This window comes from Pelophylax lessonae, assembly GCF_965119305.1.
Source record: "Pelophylax lessonae genome assembly, chromosome: 12".
NCBI classification, from domain to species: Eukaryota; Metazoa; Chordata; class Amphibia; order Anura; family Ranidae; genus Pelophylax; species Pelophylax lessonae.
The window spans coordinates 159,402,282-159,426,102 of NC_138779.1; the positions used below are offsets into that span (position 1 = coordinate 159,402,282).

Genomic DNA, 23,821 nt, shown 5'->3' on the forward strand with positions numbered 1-23,821 from the left:
TGGGAAATATTGGTTTTGAAATTACACTGACTTTTTCTTTATACCCCGGGGGGGGGCGCAGTTTGCCATCTTTGCCCTGGGCACCAGATGACCTTGTCCCGGTACTGGCGATCCGCATTACCTCTGTGGGATCTTAACTTGATACTGTCTGTTCTTCAAAAGGCTCCCTTTGAGAACATAAGGGAGATTCCGCTGCTTACACTGTCACAGAAGGTTGTGTTTTTGGTGGCTATTACTTCTGCTCGCAGAGTATCTGAATTGGGGGCGCTATCCTGCCATTCACCTCAGCTGGTGGTCCACAGAGATTAAGTGTCAGTTGGTGGTACATTACTATCATCATACTTTCATATCAACACGTCTTCTCGCCTGGCTCTCCCTCCCTTTGCCGCCAATCCTTGTCCCTTCAGCTCCCGGGTCAGACTTATGGTATCTCCACCACATGACAGCATTCCCTCCACTAGTCATATTTAGCCGTTGGGTCATACACTTGTTGATATTCCATACTTGCTGGCTATTTTATAACATGTGCACTATTGTCTTTGACAGGCTTACATATTTATTTACTCCTGATGAGTGTGCCAACAGACCCACAAAACGCGTCGAGTTTTATACAAGATATTCTGTTGAGTTTTAATCCAAGACTTTCTACTCTGTATTACTGCTACATATGCCTTGCACTGATGCTCATTGGCCTGTGCATTAACCATTATACTTATATTGTATGTTTTTACTCAATTTAAGCTATGTACTAAGTTTATTGCTTCATATGTATGTTGCTCTGTAAACCTGTCATGTTAATCTGTGTTTTCAGGGAGAAACAATTGTCGAACACCTTCTGATTCTTCAGATGGACACTTCCGATATACAATCCCATCTTCCAATTGCATTAGTTCCCATACTTTGTAAGCTACTTTTTAGCGCCATCAACTAAACTTTTTAGCAGCATCTGCGAGTCTCAAGTTACCAATGCTCTCTTGACAAGGTCACATAGTGGATCCTCCCACTGGTCCCTTCTCAGATCCTCCTTTTGTCAGGTGAGGCAATTCTTGATTGCGCACTTGAGTCATATCACAGTAGTATCGAGGTACTCCAGCAGGGGTGACCCCCCACGGCTTCAGCTCCCGTGGCTCCCTTATGACAATATGACCCCTTGACACACTGCATGAACTCCTTCGGGAGTCAGATTCCAGGCACCATCATCCAAAACATATGGTCTTCGGGATAAAGCATCTGCATCCCCATTTCCTTTCCCTGGCCTTTACCTTTACTTCAGGCTAAATTAAAATCCAGACAGTGCAGCCAACCACCGATGTCCAGTGGCATCCAACTTAGCAGTAGATAACAGATAGGTAAAAGGATTGTTATTTGTTTTTACCACAAATGACAACATACAAAGTAGTCTTGTAGCTTTTCTACTACTGCCCACTTGAGGGCCAGAAACTCTAATTTGTGTATAGGGTAGTTGTTCTCAGAGGGAGTAAGACTTCGACTCACATAAGCTACTGGAAGAAGCTTCCCTGCCGTCTCCTGATACAGCAATCCTCTGAACCCATCTCAGCTAGCATCCACTTGCAACTCATAAGGCTTTGAAGAGTAAGCGCAGGCCAGAACTGGGGCTTCTGTAAGGCTCTCCTTCAAACCTCTAAAAGCCTATTCACACTTCTGAATCCATTGATCCTGAACAGGCTCATGCGGTCTGGACTCAACTTCTGCGACTCTATATTCCCTTCTCTCTGGAACAGCTCGTTCAGGGGTCTCGCAATCTGGGCAAAGGTCTTCACAAGCCTTTCTATGATAGGAGCAAAATCCTAGAAAGGACCTCAGTTCTGTAACTGTCCTTGGTCAGGGCCTGTCACAATCTGGATGGAGGCCGAAGTGCAGAGAGGGCTTCCCTTGCAGCTCAGTGCGAGTCACCCCTGGAAGTGGTACAGGAGCTGAAGCCTCCCAAGTAGCACAGGTCGCCTGTGGTGAGCGCCAGATGATTTCAGGAACTCTGGGTAAGGCAGACAACTAGAGGAGTAGTAAAAACCAGGCCGAGGGTCAAACACCGGTGATCAGTCCAAGAGCAAGGTAAGTAGCAGAATAGGAATGAGCCGGGGTCATACACAGGTAAGCAGGCAGAAACAGAGTCCTTAGGCAAGCCGGGGTCATACACTGGGGAAAAAGGCAGGTAGTAGCAAGAGCAAAGTCCGAGAGGCAAGCCGAGGGTCAAACACCAGGAGGAGATCAGATGGTTCAGAAACAAGCCGGGTCACAACAGGAAGTCCAAACAGGAAACAGGAAACACAGGAAGCTGAGAGATATCCAGCAATGAGTCTGCTCCTATGGCCACCTTTTATAGGCCAGCAGAGGGCAGTGTCAATTGAGGCAGGACCGACCATTGCTATTACTGGCAATGTTGCCAGTTCTCCTACGGCCATTTCCCTGACGGGCCAGCAGAGGGCTGTGTCGATTGAGCCAGGAGCGTCCATGACTAGTACTGGCAGAAATGCCAGGATGGCTGTGTCCCTGACAGTGCCCCCCCCCCCCAAGGGGCAGCCTCCGGATGCCCAGACGGGCCCGACTTTCAGGAAACCTTCTATGGAATTCTCGGATAAGCCTTGGGGCATGGATATTGCTCATAGGTTCCCATGAATTATCTTCAGGGGGATACCCCTTCCACTTAATTAAGTACTGAGTCTGTCTACCCCTTTTCCTGCAATCCAAGATGGATTCGACCTCAAACTCGGTTTCACCTTCCACTGAAACCGGCAGTGGAGGTAGCTCCTCTCTTCCGGGAACGGACTCTGTACAACTGGTTTAAGTAGAGAGGTATGGAACACTGGGTGGATCTTGTAGGAACTGGGCAGAGCCAGTTCAAAAGCCACTGGATTAACCAACCTCTTGATTTCAAAAGGACTGATAAATCTGGGCCCAAGTTTCCTAGAGGGACAAATTCATAAAAGAAAGCCATACCTTATCTCCAATCTTGTAATCAGGATTTTCTTTTCTCTTCAGATCATAGAATCTTTTATAGTCCTTTTGGGCCTTGAGTATGGCATACTGCAGTAACTGGTAGTTGGCCTGGATGGAACTTACTTGATCCTGGACTGCAGGGACTGACGTTTCAGGAATGACGTTAGGCAAGAAAGAGGGATGGAACCCGTAATTTGCCCAGGATGGGGTTTGATTGGTTGCTGAGTGTAGAGAATTGTTGTACGCAAATTCTGCGTAAGGAAGGAGAGAAACCCAATTATCCTGGGAACCTGTGCAAAAACATTGTAGATATTGCTCCAAAGTTTGGTTCGTTCTTTCGGTTTGCCCATTACTCTGTGGATGGTAAACCGATGACAGACATATTTAAATGGATAAGGATTTACATAGCTCCCTCCAGAATCTACCTGACCTAAGTATTTCTCTAATGAACACGTTGGCAGTATCTAGAGCAGAGAGTGTACTGATCATGGGTAAAAAGTGGGCCATCTTTGAAAGGCGGTCAACTACCACCAGAATAGTGGTGAACCCTTCTGAGGGCGGTAGATCCACGATGAAGTCCATGGAGAGCTTCTTCCACGGTTGTTCAGGAATGGGTAGAGGTCTCAGTAGGCCCCAAGACTTGGTTTTGGACCCCTTGCCACGTTGGCAAGTGACACAGGAACCAACATAAGCCTCGCAGTCCTGATTCAGGCTGGGCCACCAGAAGAGGCGTTGGACCAGTTCGAGGGTCTTCCATACCCCGAAGTGACAGGCAAGCTTGTGGTCATGAAAGCTTTTTAAGACGTAAAGTCTTACTTGAGGGGGAACAAAAACTTAGTCTTGATGCCACAAGAATCCATCTTGTCTGCTTAAGGGGGGAGTTACTGATTCTGTACTTTGAGCAGAGGCCTCCTTAATCGCAGTCTTCAGGTCAGGCTGGATAAGCAAAAAAAATTTTAAGTGGAGAGAATGGTATTGGGTTCAACCATCTCTGGGTTGTCAGGAAACATCCGAGAAAGAGCATCTGCTTTTCCATTCTTAGACCCGGGCCTGTAGGTGATGTGGAAGTTGAACCTTGAAAAGAACAGAGCCCACCGGGCTTGTCGAGGTCTTAGACGTTTAGCTGTTCTGAGGTATTCTAAGTTCCTGTGGTCAGTGAAAATCATGATGGGATGGGCGGCCCCTTCCAGCAGATTTCTCCTCTCCTCTAAGGCACATTTTATAGCCAAAAGTTCACGATCACCTACATCGTAGTTCCTCTCTGGAGGAGTCATTTTCCGGGAGGAAAAGGCCACGGGGTGAAGGAGCGCCTTCGGGCCTTGACGTTGGGACAGGATTGCCCCAGTAGCAATTTCTGAAGCGTCAACTTCTAATATATAGGGCAGAGCCGGATCCGGGTGCTGAAGGATAGGTGCCGAGATAAATAGTATTTTTAGTTCGTCAAATGCTGCTTGGGCCTCCGGTGACCAGTGGAATCGAACCTGCTGGGGGGTCAGCTGGGTGAGATGATCCTGGAGAAACCTTTCACGAACCTTCTGTAAAAATTGGCAAAGCCTACAAACCGTTGGACACCTTTTTTGTCGGAAGGGGCTGGCCAATCTAAAATAGATTTTGCTTTCTGAGGATTCCTGGAGATTCCATTGGTGGAGATAATCAGTCCTAAAAACTGAATGGAATCTTTCTCAAAGTCACACTTTTCTGCCTTTACATAGAGTCCATGCTTCCTCAGGGTGGCAAGCACTCTTTTAACGTGAGCCCGATGGAGCTCCAGGGTGGCAGAAAAGATGAGGATGTCATCTAGATAAACAATCAGAAAGTGTCCAGGAATTCTCGGAAGATGTCGTTCACGAGATGTTGAATAGTTGCTGGAGCGTTACATAGCAAAAAAGGCATGACCAAGTACTCGAAGTGGCCAAATTGAGTTCTAAACCCTGTCTTCCATTCATCCCCCTCTCGGATACAGACTAGGTTATAGGCTCCTCGAAGATCAAATTTGGTGAAAATCCGGGCAAACCGGAAGCGCTGAACAAGTTCAGGAATAAGGGGAAGAGGGTACCGGTTCTTAACGGTAACCTTGTTGAGTTCTCGATAGTCCACACAGGGTCTTAAAGAGCCATCTTTTTTCTCCACAAAAAATATGCCAGCCCCAGCAGGAGAGGAGGAGGGACGGATGAACCCCTTCTCCAAGTTCTCATAGATGTAGACTCTGAGGACTTAAAGTTCGTTCTCGGATAAAGGGAATATCCTCCCAAACTGGATCTCAGCTCCAGGGAGTAATTCAATGGGACAATCGCAGGAGCGTTGAGGGGGAAGGACCTCGGCTTTCTTTTTATCAAAAACGTCCATGAACTCCCGATAGACTGCAGGGATGCTGGAAAGGGTGTCGGGTACTGGTTGAACCGCCAAGCAGGTAGAAGAACTATGAGGCCCGGGAGGGAGGCAGTGATTCTGACAGTACTCAGAAGTGAAGAGGATCTCCTTCTTGACCCAATTAATCAGAGGGTTGTGGGCCTGCAGCCAAGGGAGTCCTAGGATGATGGGGAACATGGGTTAAGATATTACATCGAAACAAACAAACTCTTGATGGCCAGAGTCTGATGTAGTTAGAATAGGACCGGTCTCCCTGGTAACTGGACCGGAGCTGGGCAGGGAACCATCGGCTAAGTGGACCTCAAGTCTTTGTTTCCTAGGCTGCAAAGAGATACCCAGTCTCTTAGCCAAAGCAAAGTCCAAGAAACAGCTGCACGCCCGGGAATCAATGATTGCCAGGAGCCGAACCTTCCCTTCCGCCACCTGTAGGGAGACAGGGAGAACAAGGTGAGTGGAGGAAGGCTCAGAGACTTGACAGTTCGGAGAGCTTCATAGGTAAGATTTACTGGGTCTCACAGGGCAGTTGCGCAGGAAATGGCCGGTCCCACCACAGGAGAGGCAGAGGTTGGCCTGCCGCGGCGTTGTCGTTCCTCAGGAGTCAAGGAGGAGCGAATCAAGCCGATCTGCATGGGTTCTCCATCCGTGCTCAAGGTAGCAGGTGACCCAGTAGGAGGTGCAGTAGCTGATGGAACCTTAGGCAATGCCCAGGTGGGTTGGGAGCCTTGGTAACGTTCAGAACGTCGTTCTCTCAGACGTCTGTCCAATTGAATGGCTAGTTGAATAAGACCCTCGAGAGAAGCAGGGGTATCGACACGAGCCAGTTCATCCTTGAGGATATCGGACAGTCCATGGCGGTATTGATATTTGAGAGCCGCCTCATTCCAATCAGTGTCTGCGGCCCACCTGCGGAAGTCAAGAGTATAGTCCTCTGCTGGTCGTTTACCCTGTTGTAAAGCATGCAAGGCTGATTCGGCAGTAGCGGCACGCTGGGGGTCCTCATAAAGCTGAGCCATAGCCTCAAAGAAGGAGTTCACCGAATTCAAAGTGGGAGTCTTTTGTTCCAGAAGGTTATGGGCCCAAGTTTGGGGTTCCTCAGATAGTAGGGAGATTATGAACCCCACTTTCACAGTCTTGGAGGAAAAGGTCCTAGGCTGGAGGGCCAAGTACAGCAGGCAGGCATTTTTAAAGGACCTGAATTTCTTTCCTTCTCCGCGAAAAAGTTCAGGTGTTGCCACCCGTGGCTCCAGTGGAGGTGCCATTGCAAAATGTGGAGAACTGGGGTGCTCTTGTTGTGAGGAGGCAGAAGCGGAGCTGGCAGAGAGCTGGCTGGGATCAGCAGGAGAAGAAGTTGTTAAATGCTGGAGACGTCCTACTAACTGGAAGTAGCCATCTTGAAGCCTCTGGACTGCTTAGGTCAGGGTGGCGACTTGTTGACATAGCGCCTCGAGTGGGGAAGCACCTCTGTCGGCCTCAGACATGGCTGCATTATACTGTCACAATCTGGATGGAGGCCGAAGTGCAGAGAGGGCTTCCCTTGCAGCTCAGTGCGAGTCACCCCTGGAAGTGGTACAGGAGATGAAGCATCCCAAGTAGCACAGGTCGCCTGTGGTGAGCACCAGATGATTTCAGGAACTCTGGGTAAGGCAGGCAACTAGAGGAGTAGTAAAAGCCAGGCCGAGGGTCAAACACCGGTGATCAGTCCAAGAGCAAGGGGTCATACACAGGTGAGCAGGCAGAAACAGAGTCCTTAGGCAAGCCAGGGCCATACACTGGGAAAACAGGCAGGTAGTAGCAAAAGCAAAGTCCGAGAGGCAAGCCGAGGGTCAAACACCAGGAGGAGATCAGATGGTTCAGAAACAAGCCGGGTCACAACAGGAAGTCCAAACAGGAAGCACAGGAAGCTGAGAGATAATCCAGCAAGGAGTCTGCTCCTATGGCCACCTTTTATAGGCCAGAAGAGGGCATTGAGGCAGGAGCGACCATTGCTATTACTGGCAATGGTGCCAGTTCTCCTACGGCCATTTCCCTGACGGGCCAGCAGAGGGCTGTGTCGATTGAGCCAGGAGTGTCCATGACTAGTACTGGCAGAAATGCCAGTACGGCTGTGTCCCTGACAGGGCCAAGTGGTAATAGCTTCCAGCTGCCGTGGGTCAGTGGCCACTCCATTGGCCGAGACCACATGAACCAAGTAAGTAACTGACGTCTGGTAGAATTGACATTTTTCCACTCTGCATGAAGCCTCTGGAAGACCTTTTCAAGTCATGCCTTGTGTTCCTCTAGGGCAGGGGTGGGGAACCTTTTTTCTGCCAAGGGCCATTTTGGTATTTATAAAATCATTCGGGGGCCGTACAAAATTATCAACTTAAAAATGGGTCTGTTATATTTGGTCAAAAATGTATTTAACTCATCCCTAATGTGATGGCTGCAACTACTTCTCTTTGGTGAGGTGTGTGATGTTAGCTGGTATTGATGATGTTGCTACTCGCAACTGGTTTTCCAGGTTTGCGTCGGTCAGTCTGGAGCGCAGTCAACTTTGTGGTCGTAAGTTTTGAAAAGAACTACTGGCGGGTAATGCTGATGGGTATAGCTGGCTGGTACTGCTGTGGGTACTGCTGGCTCAGGCTGGTACTGCTGGCTTGTACTGTGCTGTGGGCACTGCTGGCTGATACTGCTGGCTAAGGCTGGTAATGCTGGCTTGTACTGTGCTGTGGGTACTGCTGGCTGGTCCTGCTGGCTCAGGCTAGTACTGCTGTGGGTATTGCTGATTCAGGCTGGTACTGTGCTGTAGGTACTGCCTTGGGTACTGCTGGCTCAGGCTGGTACTGCTGGCTGGTACTGTGCTGTTGGTACTGCTGGCTGGTACTGCTGGCTAGTACTGCTTGCTGGTACTGCTGTGGGTACTGCTGGCTTGTATTGCTGTGGGTACTGCTGGCTGGTACTGTGCTGTAGGTACTGCTGGCTGGTACTGTTGTGGGTACTGCTGACTCTGGCATGTACTGCTGTGGGTACTACTGGCTCTGGCTGGTACTGCTGTGGGTACTGCTGGCTCTGGCTGGTACTGCTGTGGGTACTGCTGGTACTGCTGTCAGTACTACTGGCTCTGGCTTATACTGCTGTGAGTACTGCTGGCTCTGGCTGGTACTGCTGTGAGTACTGCTGGCTCTGGCTGGTACTGCTGGGCTCTGGCTGGTACTGCTGGCTCTGGCTGGTACTGCTGTGTGTGCTGCTGGCGGGAAATGCTGGCTAGCAGCGGCACCACGCTGAAGGAAGAGGCGATGTTTCCTGTATTGGTCACAGGCGGAGTGCAGTTGATATCACTCCACCTGTGACTCACACAGACTGTCAGAACAGAGCCGGAACTATACAGGAAGCATTGGCTCTGTTCTGACAGATCAGCTGAGAGACACAGACTCAGCTGCACGGGGGTCCGGACCAAATGACTTCGAGGGCCGCATACGGCCCCCGGGACGTAGGTTCCCCACCCCTGCTCTAGGGTCTTGCCAAACACAATGATATCACCCAGACACACAAGTACCTCTATCAGATTCATATCTCCCACTCTGTTCTCCATCAACCTCTGAAAGGTGGCTGGGGGGCTCCTGCCAATCCCTGTGGCTGGCATGCAAACAAACTCAAAGAATCCCAATGAGCTGATGAAGGCCGTCTTTTCTTGATCATCAGGGTGCACTATTGAAGGCAACAGAAAATTGCATTAGACTTGTCAGTAAAAGCAAAAAAAGGAAGAGACCACTGTGGTACTCAGCAGAAGTGGCCCAAATAATTAAAAATAAAAAGCTAGCATTTTGTAATTATAAAAAAACCCAGAGCAATGAAGATAAGGAAATCTACAAGATAAGGCAGAAAAAGGCCAAGCAAGTTATAAGAACTTCTAAAGCGCAGGCAGAAGAAAAACTAGCTCAGTCTATGGAAAAAGGGGGATAAGACATTCTTCAGATATATAAATGAAAAAAGGAAATTAAAACAAGGAATAACTAAATTAAAAACAAAGGACGGAAGGTATGTAGAAGAGAATAAAGGGCTAGCTGACTGCCTTAATGAATACTTCTGTTCAGTTTTTACAGAAGAAAAAGAAGAAGGACCTCCACTTGAAAGGATGACTAATGAATCCTTTGATGCATGTGTCTTTACAGAGGAAGACGTTCTAAGATTGCTGTTTAAAGTGAAGACAAATAAGTCACAGGGTCCTGATGAGATACACCCAAAATTATTAAAAGAGCTTAGTGGTGAGCTGGCAAAACCATTAACAGATTTATTTAACCAATCATTAGTAACAGGAGTCGTCCCGGAAGATTGGAAATTGGCAAATGTCGTGCCCATTCACAAAAAAGGTAGTAGGGAGGAATCGAGCAACTATAGACCAGTGAGTCTGACATCAATAGTAGGCAAATTAATGGAAACCCTATTAAAGGATAGAATTGTGGAACATCTTAAATCCCATGGATTGCAAGATGAAAAACAACATGGGTTTACTTCAGGGAGATCATGTCAAACAAATCTTATAGATTTTTTTGACTGGGTGACTAAAATAATAGACGGCGGAGGTGCAGTAGACATTGCATATCTAGATTTTAGTAAGGCTTTTGATACTGTCCCACATAGAAGACTTATCAATAAACTACAGTCATTGAGCATGGACTCCCATATTGTTGAGTGGATTAGGCAGTGGCTGAGTGACAGACAACAGAGGGTTGTAGTCAATGGAGAACATTCAGAACAAGGTCATGTTACCAGTGGGGTACCTCAGGGATCTGTACTGGGACCAATTTTGTTTAATATCTTCATAAGTGATATTGCAAAAGGCCTCGATGGTAAGGTTTGTCTTTTTGCTGATGACACAAAGATATGTAACAGGGTTGATGTTCCTGGAGGGAAATGCCAAATGGAAAAGGATTTAGGAAAACTAGAAGAATGGTCAGAACTCTGGCAACTGAAATTTAATGTGGATAAGTGCAAGATAATGCACCTGGGGCGTAAAAACCCAAGGGCAGAATATAGAATATTTGACACAGTCCTGACCTCAGTATCTGAGGAAAGGGATTTAGGAGTAATTATTTCAGAAGACTTAAAGGTGGGAGGACAATGTAATAGAGCAGCACGAAATGCCAGCAGAATGCTTGGATGTATAGGGAGAGGTATAAGCAGTAGAAAGAGAGAAGTGCTTATGCCGCTGTACAGAACACTGGTGAGACCTCACTTGGAGTATTGTGCGCAGTACTGGAGGCCATATCTCCAGAAGGATATAGATACTCTAGAGAGAGTTCAGAGAAGAGCTACTAAACTAGTACATGGATTGCAGGAAAAAACTTACCAGGAAAGGTTAAAGGACCTTAACATGTATAGCTTGGAAGAAAGAAGAGACAGAGGGGATATGATAGAAACCTTTAAATACATAAAAGGAATCAACTCGGTAAAGGAGGAGAGCATATTTAAAAGAAGAAAAACTACCACAAGAGGACACAGTTTTATGAGGAAGTATTACTTTACTGAGAGAGTAGTGGATGCATGGAATAACCTTCCTGCAGAAGTGGTAGCTGCAAATACAGTGAAGGAGTTTAAGCATGCATGGGATAGGCATAAGGCTATCCTTCATATAAGATAGGGCCAGGGACTATTCATAGGATTCAGATATATTGGGCAGACTAGATGGGCCAAATGGTTCTTATCTGCCGACACATTCTATGTTTCTATGTTTCTATGTTTCTATGCATTGGTACCTGGTAATACCCCCTCTTCAGATCTAACACACTGAACCATTTCGCTCCAGACAGACACAGCAAAGCATCTTCTATCCCAGTGGTGGTGTACTGATCAGGTATGGTTCTTCGGTTTAGGGTTAGATAATCAATACACATCCAAATGGTTCAACTTTTCATGCGCACCACCACAATGAGGGGGATGTGTAAGGGCTTCTGGATTCCCTAATCACCCCAGACTTCTTCAGCTCCACTAATTTCTCTTGAAGGTCTTCAAGGTCACTCAGAGGGATCCGCCAAGCTCTCTGCCGGAAAGGTTTGTCTACACTCAGCTGAATTCGGTGTTGGGCACTCTTGGCACAACCCACATCAAAGTAATTCTTGGAATACATCTCCTCCCATCTTGCTAGCTGTGCTTTGATCCTCTCCCTCCACTTGAGAGGCATAGCAGGACATTGAACCTGAAATTCTCCTTCCCGGTCCTCTCCAGTGGCCTTCTGAGCCAAATCATCCAATGTCACAGGAGTGCCTGCACTCACCCATCCTAGCACCATTTGTGGCTAGGATGGGTGAGTGCAGGCACTGTGACCTATAACGTTGTGGATACTGACCGGGACTCCCCCTCCCCCGTTTTCGACAACATCTACCTGAGCACAATTTTTGGGACTAATTCTATCCCTGTCTCTTCTCCCAAGTCAGTGTTGGTTCCTATCAATAAGGAATTCTGTCCTGCTCCAGGAGGCCAAGGACAAACAACAGTGTATCGAAGGTCTCTGGCTTCCCTGCCAATGAAGGGTCAAAATTTATCTTGATAGGTATGTATCCATCTTACGGAAACTTTTGGGTGCCAAAGCCCCAGATCTCCAACTCTTCCAGCTTGCACAGAGGGATACATTAGTGTCACTTGGGCCCTGGTATCAAGCAAAGCTTTAGTGTAGATCCCTTCCACTTGCAGGGATATTATTGGAGAGGGTCCTACCAAGTTTTTCGGCATGTTTTTGGCTTGTGCACCCGTAGACTGGGTCCTGACTAATTTCCTCAGTGGCAATGGAGTTTGTTCCACCACTTGTTTTGGCACATTTCTCACTTGTGACTCCGTAGCCTGAGCCCTAACTAACTTCATCCGTAGTGGTAGAGTCCTCTTTTTTTTTTTAGTTTAGGAGAGGGTGCATTGACCTCTTGTGTCTTTCCCCCCAACCCGGGCGACTAATTTTTTGATACAGGTGAAGAGGTAGGAGGACAAACAGAAGGCCTCACGCTTTGCCTTTTCTTTGATACTTTTCTAACTCTGGAGTTCTGTTTGGTCTCAGGATGCTCAATTGGCTTCTTCATTGTGGTCCCGGATGTTTCCCTCCTTCTTTGGGAAGAGTATGTTCTGTAAGGCTTTCAACATGTCTTCCAGCAACCCAGGACTAACTCCCTTCTTGGGGCACTTATCCCTGAAATGTCAAACTTCTCCACATTCAAAACATCTCCTTTCTCTGGTGGGGAATAGCCCTGATCCTCCAGGGTTAAATCTTTGCTCCTGCGTTTTCCCTTGAGTCTCCATCACTCGCATCAACGCCTGATATATCTGAGTTTAAACTTGAGAATCTTGAGTCATCAGCTCTGCCGATTTCAGAGTGTTAACCAACTTTTTGCTGTCTGGGATTTCACACCCTTCTAGATCTGCTTCGGTCTCACTGTTCTCATCCGGGAAACTAGATTCTGCATGAATAGCACGGGCAGAAGCTCTCTCCTTCTTCCCCCCTCTTGCCATAAGCTCTTTAAACCTTTGACTCTTTTCTTTCAACAAAGCTTCCTCCTTCCTTACTTCTCTCATAAGTTTGGGTAAGTAGGGACCATCCGTGCTTCTTTCAGCAGTAATTTCAACACAATGGAATGATTTGGATGGGGCCCCTTGTAGGACCCGATCCAGTCGAGCTTGGTCAGCATTCTCGGGGTCTATGCCCCTCTTCAGGATGATCTGGTGTAACATCCTACCCACTCGAGAGATGTATTCAGAAAGTCTCTCCCCTCTTTGTTGGTGGGTGTGATTAAACTTGCATAGCAAACCTGGGATCTTCTCTATCCTTCCAAAAACAGCATGCAAAGCATCAATGTATTCCATAGCTACACAGTCCTTCTTTCCCATCCGCAAATTTCAAATCACTTTGGCTGCTGGGCCCCTGAGGCTCTCACTAAGCCACTGTCTCTTCACAGCCACTGGCACACTCCACTCTTCTACTGCCTGAGTGGCCTGACTCATCCAGGTCTCGAATTCCTCTTCTCCAGCTGGTGTCGGCAACTGCCCTGAGAAGAACTGGAGCTTCCTATATCCTTGGCTCGCATTACTGGAACCATTCTTCACCAAGTTCTCGACTAGCTGGCTCATGTCCATATAGAACGAAATGGGGGAGGACTGGTCTCACAGGAGTTTGGACCAACTGGCCCCGTTATCCCCGCACTGGCTTGCGGTAAGGGTAGCCCCCCTGTGGTTTCCTCTCTCTTGCAACGAGACCACCCGAGCATTTACTCCTTCTGTCAAGGTTACCTCTTCTTCCCGGAAACAGGCAGGTATATCTTCCTGCCACTCCATCAACACTCACACATAGTCCAGAGTAAACCTCGCCTTCACATCCAAGATGTAGGCCCTCTGGTCTGGCACTAAGCCCCTCACCCACTGTCTGATCTCCTTCTCTGTACATTTACTTCCTGAGATCTCCAGGACAGTGCTTTGCTCCATCCGAGCTCCCTGAGCCCTTCCGCAGGCAGCTGCAGCAACTGAGTCCATCTCTTTCTCTCTCATTGACTCGTGACTGGGCTAACTAGGGCCTGCAGCAGAGAAGAACAGCCTGGATGAGCCCCCAAATGTAGCACTGCCCCCTTGAGGGTTGCTTGTAATTGTATGTTCTTCTGTGCTGCTTTGACCTTGTGAACCACTCAGCCCTCCTGACACTCTAGGTTCAGATATGTTGTGTATACCTTTAAATGTATATGTGAAGCGCTGCATGAATTGAGTTGCGCTATTTAAGTACCTGAAATAAATAAATAAAAATTAATAAATGACACACTGACACAATGCAGATAGGTGTGAACTCTTTAGCTTTGCTTTATTCAAGAAGAAGGCTTGAAAAGAGTATTATTTAATAGGCCCTGGATAAACAGCCGAGGCTCAGTTGAAAGAGCACTTAAGAACAGTTAATAACCAGTTATAGTAACAAGTAAATACACCAATATACACAGTATCTTACAGTAAGTTAATGAGTCTCTCAGAAAGCTATAAATTGCAATCACAAACATGCTTACTAAAGGGGAACCCTGGGCTGGCCTATAGTGCCTAATGAGAGATGAGGTAATCTAGATACCAGTAATGTGTCCTCTTTAAAAGCAATGAGATAGCAATGTTCAGAATGCAAGGCTTTGCTATTATCTTCACCGGCAGTTGGAACTCAAAGAACAAATGATTCCCCAGAATAGCACAGTGTGAAACAGGCAATGCAGGATAGCTCTTATCAGGGTGAAGGCACCTGGTTCTTTTTGTATATGGATTAACCCTATATGAATTCAGGATACCTGCTGCCCTTTTTATTTTTGTGGTGAGTCACCCTAAAAAAATTACAGGTTAATATCAATGAAAAAATGGGCGCTGGCAATGGTATGGGTTAATGGAAATTAATGGGTTAATGGGAATTAATTAATTAAGGCACATTTTAAATGTGTTCTGGTAGTTATGTTAGTGTTCTTTATCCAATTTAAAGTGCAACCAGTGTGTAACTCAAATACATTTATGATAATGCCATTAAATAAACATTTTTGGTAAAATTCAAATAATTTAAAATATTTGGACACAAACAGCGTGCATAATTGGTGACTTGTTGTGAAAACAAATAATAAATGAGTGAAACTGGTGATGGTGATGTGAAATATTAATAATAATGCTATTAATAAAAATTCATAAAATATTTATAAAACATATACAATAAAAAGATGTATCCACAACGTTAATTGTGTAACAAGTGAGAACAGTCCGTGAAAATAAATTAGTTATTCAAGGTGATTTTGTGCTCCAAATGTGCTTTTGATAAAATAAGCAATCTCTGCCTCTTACCAGATGGCTTTAGGTCGCCAGGACCTAAATCGCTTTTGATCCCTTAATAGGATGGATCAGTCCTACACTGAACTCCTCCACTCCTCTTTCTGGATCTCACTCAGGTGTATATAGGAAAAATAGTGGGGAAGCCAAATATAGTATAATACCGTTTTTTATTTTTTTAAATAAATGTAAAAATAAGAAATGGTTGCTTACAAGAAGTAGTGCCTTTCCTGACACTAGGTGAAACTGCTGTTTGTATGTAAAAGGGTCTGTTTCTGGTTCTCAGTTTGTTTGTCCAGAGACTCCTCTACAGCCCTGGTAGCGTGGTAGCAGCTGCGGCGTGCGCTTCAAGCAGGAAGGATATGACGTCGCTGGATCTCTGTGTTTCCGGGTATCAGTAAGGACCACATTGCATTTCGCGTCTCAATCTCGCGTCATCTTGTTTACTGAAAATAGAAGCTTACTTAATGTACCTCGGTTGCAGAAAAATAAAAGCTTTCTTTGATTTTTAGAACCAGGCCTTAGCCCTTGCTGTATTTTTTAGAAAGCTTCATAGACTTCCTGATTTATAGATTTGGGTCGGAGAAACCAGTAAGATGCAGTCTACCAGCTGACCTCATTAGCACACACATCCTGCACTGACCTCATTAGAACCCACACTCTTCACCCATCAACTACAGTATCTCACAAAAGTGAGTACACCCCTCACATTTTTGTAAATATGTTATTATATCTTTTTATGTGACAACACTGAAAGAATGACACTTTGCTACAATGTAAAGTAGTAAGTGGACAGCTTGTATAACAGTGTAAATTTGCTGTCCCCTCAAAATAACTCAACACACAGCCATTAATCTCTAAATTGCTAGCAACAAAAGTGAGTAAACCCCTAAGTGAAAATGTCCAAATTGGGCCAAATTAGCCATTTTCCTTCCCCGGTGTCATGTGACTCAGTAGTGTTACAAGGTCTCAGGTGTGAATGGGGAGCAGGTGTGTTAAATGTGGTGTTATCACTCTCACTCGCTCATACTGGTTATTGGAAGTTCAACATGGCACCTCATGGCAAAGAACTCTCTGAGGATCTGAAAAAAATAAATTTCACTTCACATAAAGATGGCCTAGGCTATAAGAAGATTGCCAGGACCCTGAAACTGAGCTGCAGCACCGTGGCCAAGACCATACAACGGTTTAACAGAAAAAGTTTCACTCAGAACAGGCCTCGTCATGGTGGACCAAAGGAGTTGAGTCTTTGGGAAATAGACGTATGAGTGCTGCCAGCATTGCTGCAGAGATTGAAGGGATGGGGGGTCAGCCTGTCAGTGCTCAGACCATACGCTGCACACTGCATCAAACTGGTCTGCATGGCTGACATCCCAGAAGGAAGCCTCTTCTAAAAATGATGCACAAGAAAACCCGCAGTTTGCTGAAGAAAAGCAGACTAAGGAAATGGATTATTGAAACCATGTCCTGTGGTCTGATGAGACCAAGATAAACGTATTTGGTTCAGATGATGTCAAGCATGTCTGGTGGCAACCAGGTGAGGAGTACAAAGACAAGTGTGTCTTGCCTTTAGTCAAGCATGGTGGTGGGAGTGTCATGGTCTGGCACTGGGGAGCTACATTTTATTGAGGGAAACATGTACTGTGACATACTGAAGCAGAGCATGATCCCCTCCCTTTGGAGACTGGGCCACAGGGCAGTATTCCAACATGATAATGACCCCAAACACACCTCCAAGATGACCACTGCCTTGCTAGCGAAGCTGAGGGTAAAGGTGATGGACTGGCCAAGCATGTCTCCAGACCTAAACTCTATTGCACAGCTGTGGGGCATCCTCAAATGGAAGGTGGAGGAGCGTAAGGTCTCTAACATCCACCAGCTCCGTGATGTCGTTGTGGAGGAGGCCATCTGTGAAGCTCTGGTGAACTCCATACCCAAGAGGGTTAAGACAGCGCTGGAAAACAATGGTGGCCACACAAAATATTGACACTTGGGGCCCAATTTGGACATTTTCACTTACGGGTGTAATCACTTTTGTTGCCACTGCTTTAGACATTAATGGCTGAGTGTTAAATTATTTTGAGTAGACAGCAAATTTACACTGTTATACAAACTGTACACTCACAACTTTATATTGCAGCAAAGTGTCATTTCTTCAGTGTTTTCCCATGAAAAGATATAAAAAAATATTTACAAAAATGTGAGGGGTGTACTCACTTTTGTGAGATACTGTATGTTTGCACAGCATCCCTTGCATCCCTCTGCGTGTGAATTTGCCTGGCTTGTCCACTTAGGCTGCCACAGCTGCTATGTTTGCTATGTCCACATGCTAAACTCTCTGGGGTTGCAGGTTGGACACTCCTGATGTAGTGCAAGGGCCTGCTTGATTGGATACAGAGTGATTGGATAGATAATGTCTCTTCCTATTTCATAGTTTTGGTAAATCTAAAGGAGATTGTACAATTAGATATTAGAGTGTATGGCCACCTGTATACACCAAAAATTTGTTGCATTTTCAGTGCCATAATTGTTAACGGCCCAGCAAACACACATTTTGCCACATGAAAAAACGGTTGACATACGCAGCAAAATGCACAGTAAGAAATGTGCAACTCGCACCACACCAAAATGATCCATAAGCTACTTTGCCATGTGTATGACAGCCCATTGAAATCAACGGACTGCCCTATGTGTGTCACGGGAAACATGAGCCACAAAAAAGTGCACTCTGTTAGGTGTGAATGGCCCCTGAAAGTGAAATTAGTGTATTTTTCATTAAGAACAATGAGCCTCCATTCACATTTGTGTGTTTATAAACGCATGGCAAATGGCACAGAAAATGCGTGCTTTGTTGTGCGTTTCAGAAACCAGCTGCAAGCGCACCAAAATGCTTGGTAAAAAACGCAGCATGCTTCACTGTAAGAAAAAAAGTTCTGGAATTAGTTTGGGGGCAATTGTTGAGTGAATTGGAATGGGCTACCCTATGCATAATGTGTGGAAACACTCCAAAAGGCCCCCCCCCCCCCAACAAAAAAAAAAAGTGTGCGGGAATGAAATGTAAGTTCTCAGTATGTGAAGATGTGAATGGGGCCTGGCAGCTGAGTGTCTCCATCCACTCCTTCCTTTGTACTTGTATAAAGATGGCCCTACACTATGCAGTCTGTACAATCTTCGTATAGATTTAATAGAACTATGGATGACCCACCCGAACAATCTATCAATTTGTATCAAATCAGGCAGGCCCTTGCATTACATAACTGATGGTAGATCCAAAGGAGATTGTACAATGAGATTATAATGTGTATGGTCACCTTAAAAGAAGAAGTAGGTGGTGGCAGGACCAGTCCTACCATGGGTCCCGCTGGGTCCATTGGACCCCAGCAGAACTTTGAGAGGGGCAGCAAATTGACGCCCAAGATTTTTCTTCCTGCAGTTTTGTGTCATCAGTTTGCGGCACATTATGGATGGCATTTCCCCATCTCATACTGCCGCTCCTAGTGGAAACTGATGAGTATGAGGAGGCAGAGTGTCTCCTCCGAGGAAGGTCCCTCGCATGATCGTGGAGAGCACAATGACGTCAGACATCAGCACACTCCATCTCATGCAGGGCTGCCTGACAGTGGGTGTTTGGTAGACCGATCCAGTGGTGAGTTATGGAAGAAGATAGCAGTATATATAATATTTTAAACATTTCATATTTATATAAAATAATGGATGTGGGGGCCTTTTGGTGGGCGTGATTTTTCTTTTGATAGGGTGGGGGGCAGAATTTTATTCTTGGACCCAGGCAGCACAATGTCTTGGGCCAGCCCTGGGTGGTGGTATTTTTAATGAGTGCAGTGTGGTCCAGACAGGTAATACATGCCTATTGCATCCTTTTCTGTGATTAAAAAACACAGAAAATGATGGGAGCTGACCTACAGAAAGGCTGCAACCAGAAAGAATGTTTTAAAATTTAGACATAAAACATTAAATGTCAAACCTTTTCTTAGATAAGGTAAGTGAGAGATAAGAACACTGGGATGGCTCAGCCAGAAATTATATTACAAAAAGATTCAATTTATTATAAAAAGTGAAATTCTGCCCAAAAAGGTGAACTTAGACTTTAAACATTCTTACAATTCATCAAAGTATAAAGATGGGATATTGATAGGATATTGAAAAATGATGTTGCTGTGAATGTTCGAATATCACTAGTTGGTTTAAGCAGAAGCCCCAAGGGAGTCAACTTGCTTAGGTTGCAGTTTGTTCTACAGTGCATGTGAACTTGTAATATTGAGGGCTTGTATTATTTATTACACAAACATTTTATATGCATTTTCTGAAAAGAATAGTAGTGGAGGTTATAGCTAAAATCAGGTGACTTTAGCTAATACTATTAAACATCTTTTATTTACAAAAGGCTTGCTTTTCCTCGTGACTACTGTCCTCCATATACAGCAACTTTTAATAGTGGATGGGTGCCGAGTAATAGTAATGGCCAGCCCTGGGAAGATCCAGTGGAGCTTCAGCATCGTCATGAAGAATTAAGGTCACAGGTGAGCACTGATATTCTGATAATGTCGTTTCTTTCTTTTTTTTTCCCAAAATCTGTATCAATTCATTTATACAGAGAAGTAATAGGTGCCATACAGAAAGCACTTAGTGTAATCCAACGCACATAGAATACATTAGGGCATACAACCACATATTTCTTCTTAAAGCATTGTATCAAAACAATGAGATGCCAAGTAACAGTCCTCACTATATGGGTAAAAGAAACAGAAGTACTATTGCGTAGAAAAATGACTGACAGAATGAATGAGGTGATTGTAGCCATATTAGTGCATTTGCGACAGAAACATTTGACTACTGTCCGTGGTACTTTTTTTTTTTATTTGCACTAGCATACAACTTTTCAGGACAAGCTTCTCCAAGATCCAAGCAGTACTAAATCACAAAAGTTTTAGCAGAATGTTTAAAAAAAAGAAATCTCTGAAGGAAAATGGAAAAAAAAGGTAAAACCAACACACAAACAAATGTACACGGCAATAATAATAAAAATAACATAGTAAGTGAGATAAGAGAGAGGGAGGAGAGCTATAGACTGGGGGGAGGGGGGGCATAGTCACAGAGGGGGTCGTAAAACTGTTAGATAATGAGTAAGAAAACTCATTTCTAAATTTTGGCCACTATATTTTGTGTCAGATAGAATTATTATCATTCTTGGTTCAAAAGTTTTCCTTTCCTAAATAGTTTTGACATTCCTTTTAGGAACTAATGCCCCGTACACACGTGCAGATTATCTGAAGACTTTTGTCTGCAGACTTACCAAAACCATATAATATGAGGTCAAACCTAAACACTTTCAATTTGTATGCAATCCGGCAGGCCCTTGCACTACATAGAAAAGGTAAATCTGAAGACAAAAGTCTTCAGATAATCTGCACGTGTGTACGGGGCATAAGACATTGAGGATTTCCATAGTGTGGTCCAGTAGTGAGAAATTATGTCTCAAAGGTGTGCAGAAGCTATCTTCTTTATGTTTCTTGAGGGTGTGTCTGTGCAAGTTCATCCTTGCTTGTGACTTCTGTCCTGTTTCGCTATTGTAAGATCCTTTGCTACATCTTTTCCATTGGATGAGGTACACAACATTACTTGAGGTGCATTTGTATGACCCTGTGATATTGAAGGTCTCTTTTCTATGTGTGACACTTTTAGATAGATTGATGTAGCGTTTTTATTGCAAGGTTTGCTTCCATTATTTGTGACTTCATAATTGGAATGAAGTTTCCTGCTGATTAGTTTATGTCTGACGTTGGGTGATTGTCTGAAAGCCAGTATTGGGGTTTGTTTGGAATATTTTTTTTAGAATTTCATCCTCTGTTATAATGGGTTGTAAATCTTTGATTTTCTTTTTTTATCCCTTCTAGTGCTGCATTGTATGTGGTTGTTAGTGGTACATTACATGGTTTTCTTACTCATTATCCAACAGTGTTACGACCCCCTCTGTGACTGCCCCCAACAACCCCCCCTCCCAAGTCTATAGCTCTCCCTTCGTCTTATCTCACAAACTATGCTAGTTTTATTACCATTGCCATGTATATTTGTTTGTATGTTTTTTTCCTTTCCTTTTTTTAACATTCTGCTAAAAGTTTTGTGACATAGTACTGCTCTTGGACCTTGAAAAAGGGGACGTACCCCAAAAGCTTGGCCTGAAAAACTGGCACATAAAAAAAACATTTCACATAATATGCTAGTATGCAATCCATTTATACTAGCACATTATGCCTTTACTTTGCAGCTCAGAAAAAAAAGGCAGCGCTTTCCTTCCTCTTTTAACACCACTATTAAACAGAGTTGTATAAAGTACTCAAAACCCATACTTGAGTAAAAGTACAAGTGCTCGATCAAAAAGTGACTTGAGTAGAAGTGGAAATGCTTGATCAAAAAGTGACTTGAGTAGAAGTACTAAAGTATTCAACATTTTTTGTACTTAAGTATTGCAAGTAGTTTTTTTAAAAATTTTGCTACTCAAGTACTGAAAGTAAAAGTATAAGTACTGTGTTATGTAGTTATTAAAGAAAGAAGTCAAATGTTTATTAAAGTTATTAAAGAAGAAGTCAAAAGTACACATGACATTATACACATTTTTTTGAGCTTCATGAAACCTGCCATCTACTGTACTGGCAGTGGTAATTTTTATAATAGTAACGAGTAACTATGCAGCACAAAAAAAAAATATCAGAGTAGAAGTATTGAAATCATCGAAAAAATGTAGTGAAGTAAAAGTGGAAGTAGGAGAAAAAAATTCCACTCTAGGAAAGTACAGATACTGCCTTTCGGTACTTAAGTACAGTAGTGAAGTAGTTCTACTTAGTTACTATACATCTCTGCTATTAAATTGTGTCTCTTATTTAGTCAACAATATACTTTTTTAAGATAGGGTGACCAGACGTCCCTGGTTTCTGAGGACAGTTACCAGACCGTCCCTGGGCCAAGCCTGTCCCCCGGTTTTGTCCCCAGATTCAGGGCCGGATTAACGTAGACAGGGCATCCTATGCTGGCTAAGAAACACCTTGGGGGCTTGGATGCCAACGCCCCCTGCTGGATGATTTCACTGCCGCTCTTGATGCTGTTCAGTGGAGGAGAAGCAGAGCCAAAAAATGACTGTGTGTGGAGGGCTGAGCCTGGGAGGTGAGAAGATGTGGGGGGGGGGGGGGGGTCTGTTTGTATACAGGTGAGGGAAGTGGGGGGGGCAGCTGCATGGAGTGATGAAGAGCTTAGCTGTTGTGGGGGAAGGGCTAAGAAATGGCTGCAAAGATAACATGTGAGAGAAGGGTGCAGAGGTGAGCTATGGATGTGGGGGCAGAAGTGTCCTCTGTGCATAGCAAACCTCTGAACCCTGCACTCTATGCCTAACACCCTTCTGTATATTATGTAGTCCTGTGCCCAGCGCTCTGTGTATTATGCAGTCATGTGCCCAGCGCTCTGTGTAATATGCAGTCCTGTACTCAGCGCTCTGTTTATTGTCCAGTCCTGTACCTGGCGCTTGGTGTATTATGCAGTCCTCTACCCAGCACTCTGTGTATTATGCAGTCCTGTGCCCAGTGCTCTTTGTGTTATGTAGTCCTGTACCCAGTGCTCTGTGTATTATGTAGTCAAGTGCCCAGGGCGAGGCTCTGTGTATTATGTAGTCCAGTGCCCAGCGCTCTTTGTATTATGTAGTCTTGTCCCCAGCACTCTGTGTATTATGTAGTCCTGTGTCCAAACCTCTGTGTGTTATGCAGTTCTGCGCAGAGGGCTCTGTGTAATATGCAGCCCTGTGCCCAGCGCTTTGTGCATTATGTAGTCCTGTACCCATCGCTCTGTTTATTATGTAGCCCAGTGCCCAGCATTCTGTGTATTAAGTAGTCCTGTGCCCAGCACTCTGTGTATTATGTAGTCCTGTGTCCAGCGCTCTGTGTATTATGTAGTCCTGTGCCCAGCACTCTGTGTATTATGTAGTCCTGTGTCCAGCGCTCTGTGTATTATGCAGTTCTGTGCCCAGCGCTCTGTGTATTATGCAGTTCTGTCCCTAGCTCTCTGTGTATTATGTAGTCCCGTGCAATTTGCCAAAAAGAAAAATATTATCTCCCTGGATTTTATTTTAAAAATCTGGTCACCTTAATTTAGGACCCACTCATAATTTCCTTGTAGGCTGCAGTTGTAGTAAAATCAATCCGATTTACCCAGTTTTCTGTTTTGGATCTTTTGAGGGATCTGGGAAACTTTTATGAAGGTGTTCCAGCTCTGACATTTGTGAAAGAAACCTTTTCAGATCAGCTTAAAGCTGTGGTGTTAGACAGGCTCCCTGTGATATAAACTACCTTTGCATTACCACATTGTGAGCCTCCCACAGCATGCTCACAGATGCCCCCTGCTGAGCACTTTCTGTAAAATAATTTTACAGCATGGAGCAAACTTCACCCAAAATTGCACCATAGAGATTAATTTAACTTCTAGGTCCACTCTCTGGGGACTACAAAGGCAGGCATTAAATGCAGCAACACTGGAGCATGATCAAGAGCTTTTATGGGGAGGATTTTTAATTAAACTAATTGATGCAAATACCCTTGGTCAGGGCCGGTGCAAGCATAAGGCAGGTTATGTGGCCGCCTGAGAGCGCCAGAATGTAGGGGCACTAAAACCAGGGGCCCTTCAAGATGTGCATATGCCAGTGCTAGCT

General features: G+C 44.9%; 1 protein-coding gene across 1 annotated transcript in view; it reads left to right on the forward strand.

The window, feature by feature from the left end:
• The window catches only part of EPS8L1 (EPS8 signaling adaptor L1), an 892,485-nt gene that overhangs the window by 706,536 nt on the left and 162,128 nt on the right, over positions 1-23,821 (forward strand). Inside the window, exon 14 of the mRNA XM_082273475.1 lies at positions 19,517-19,652. Within this exon, the coding sequence (XP_082129601.1) occupies positions 19,517-19,652 (136 nt within the window). The remainder of the gene's footprint in view (positions 1-19,516; positions 19,653-23,821) is intronic.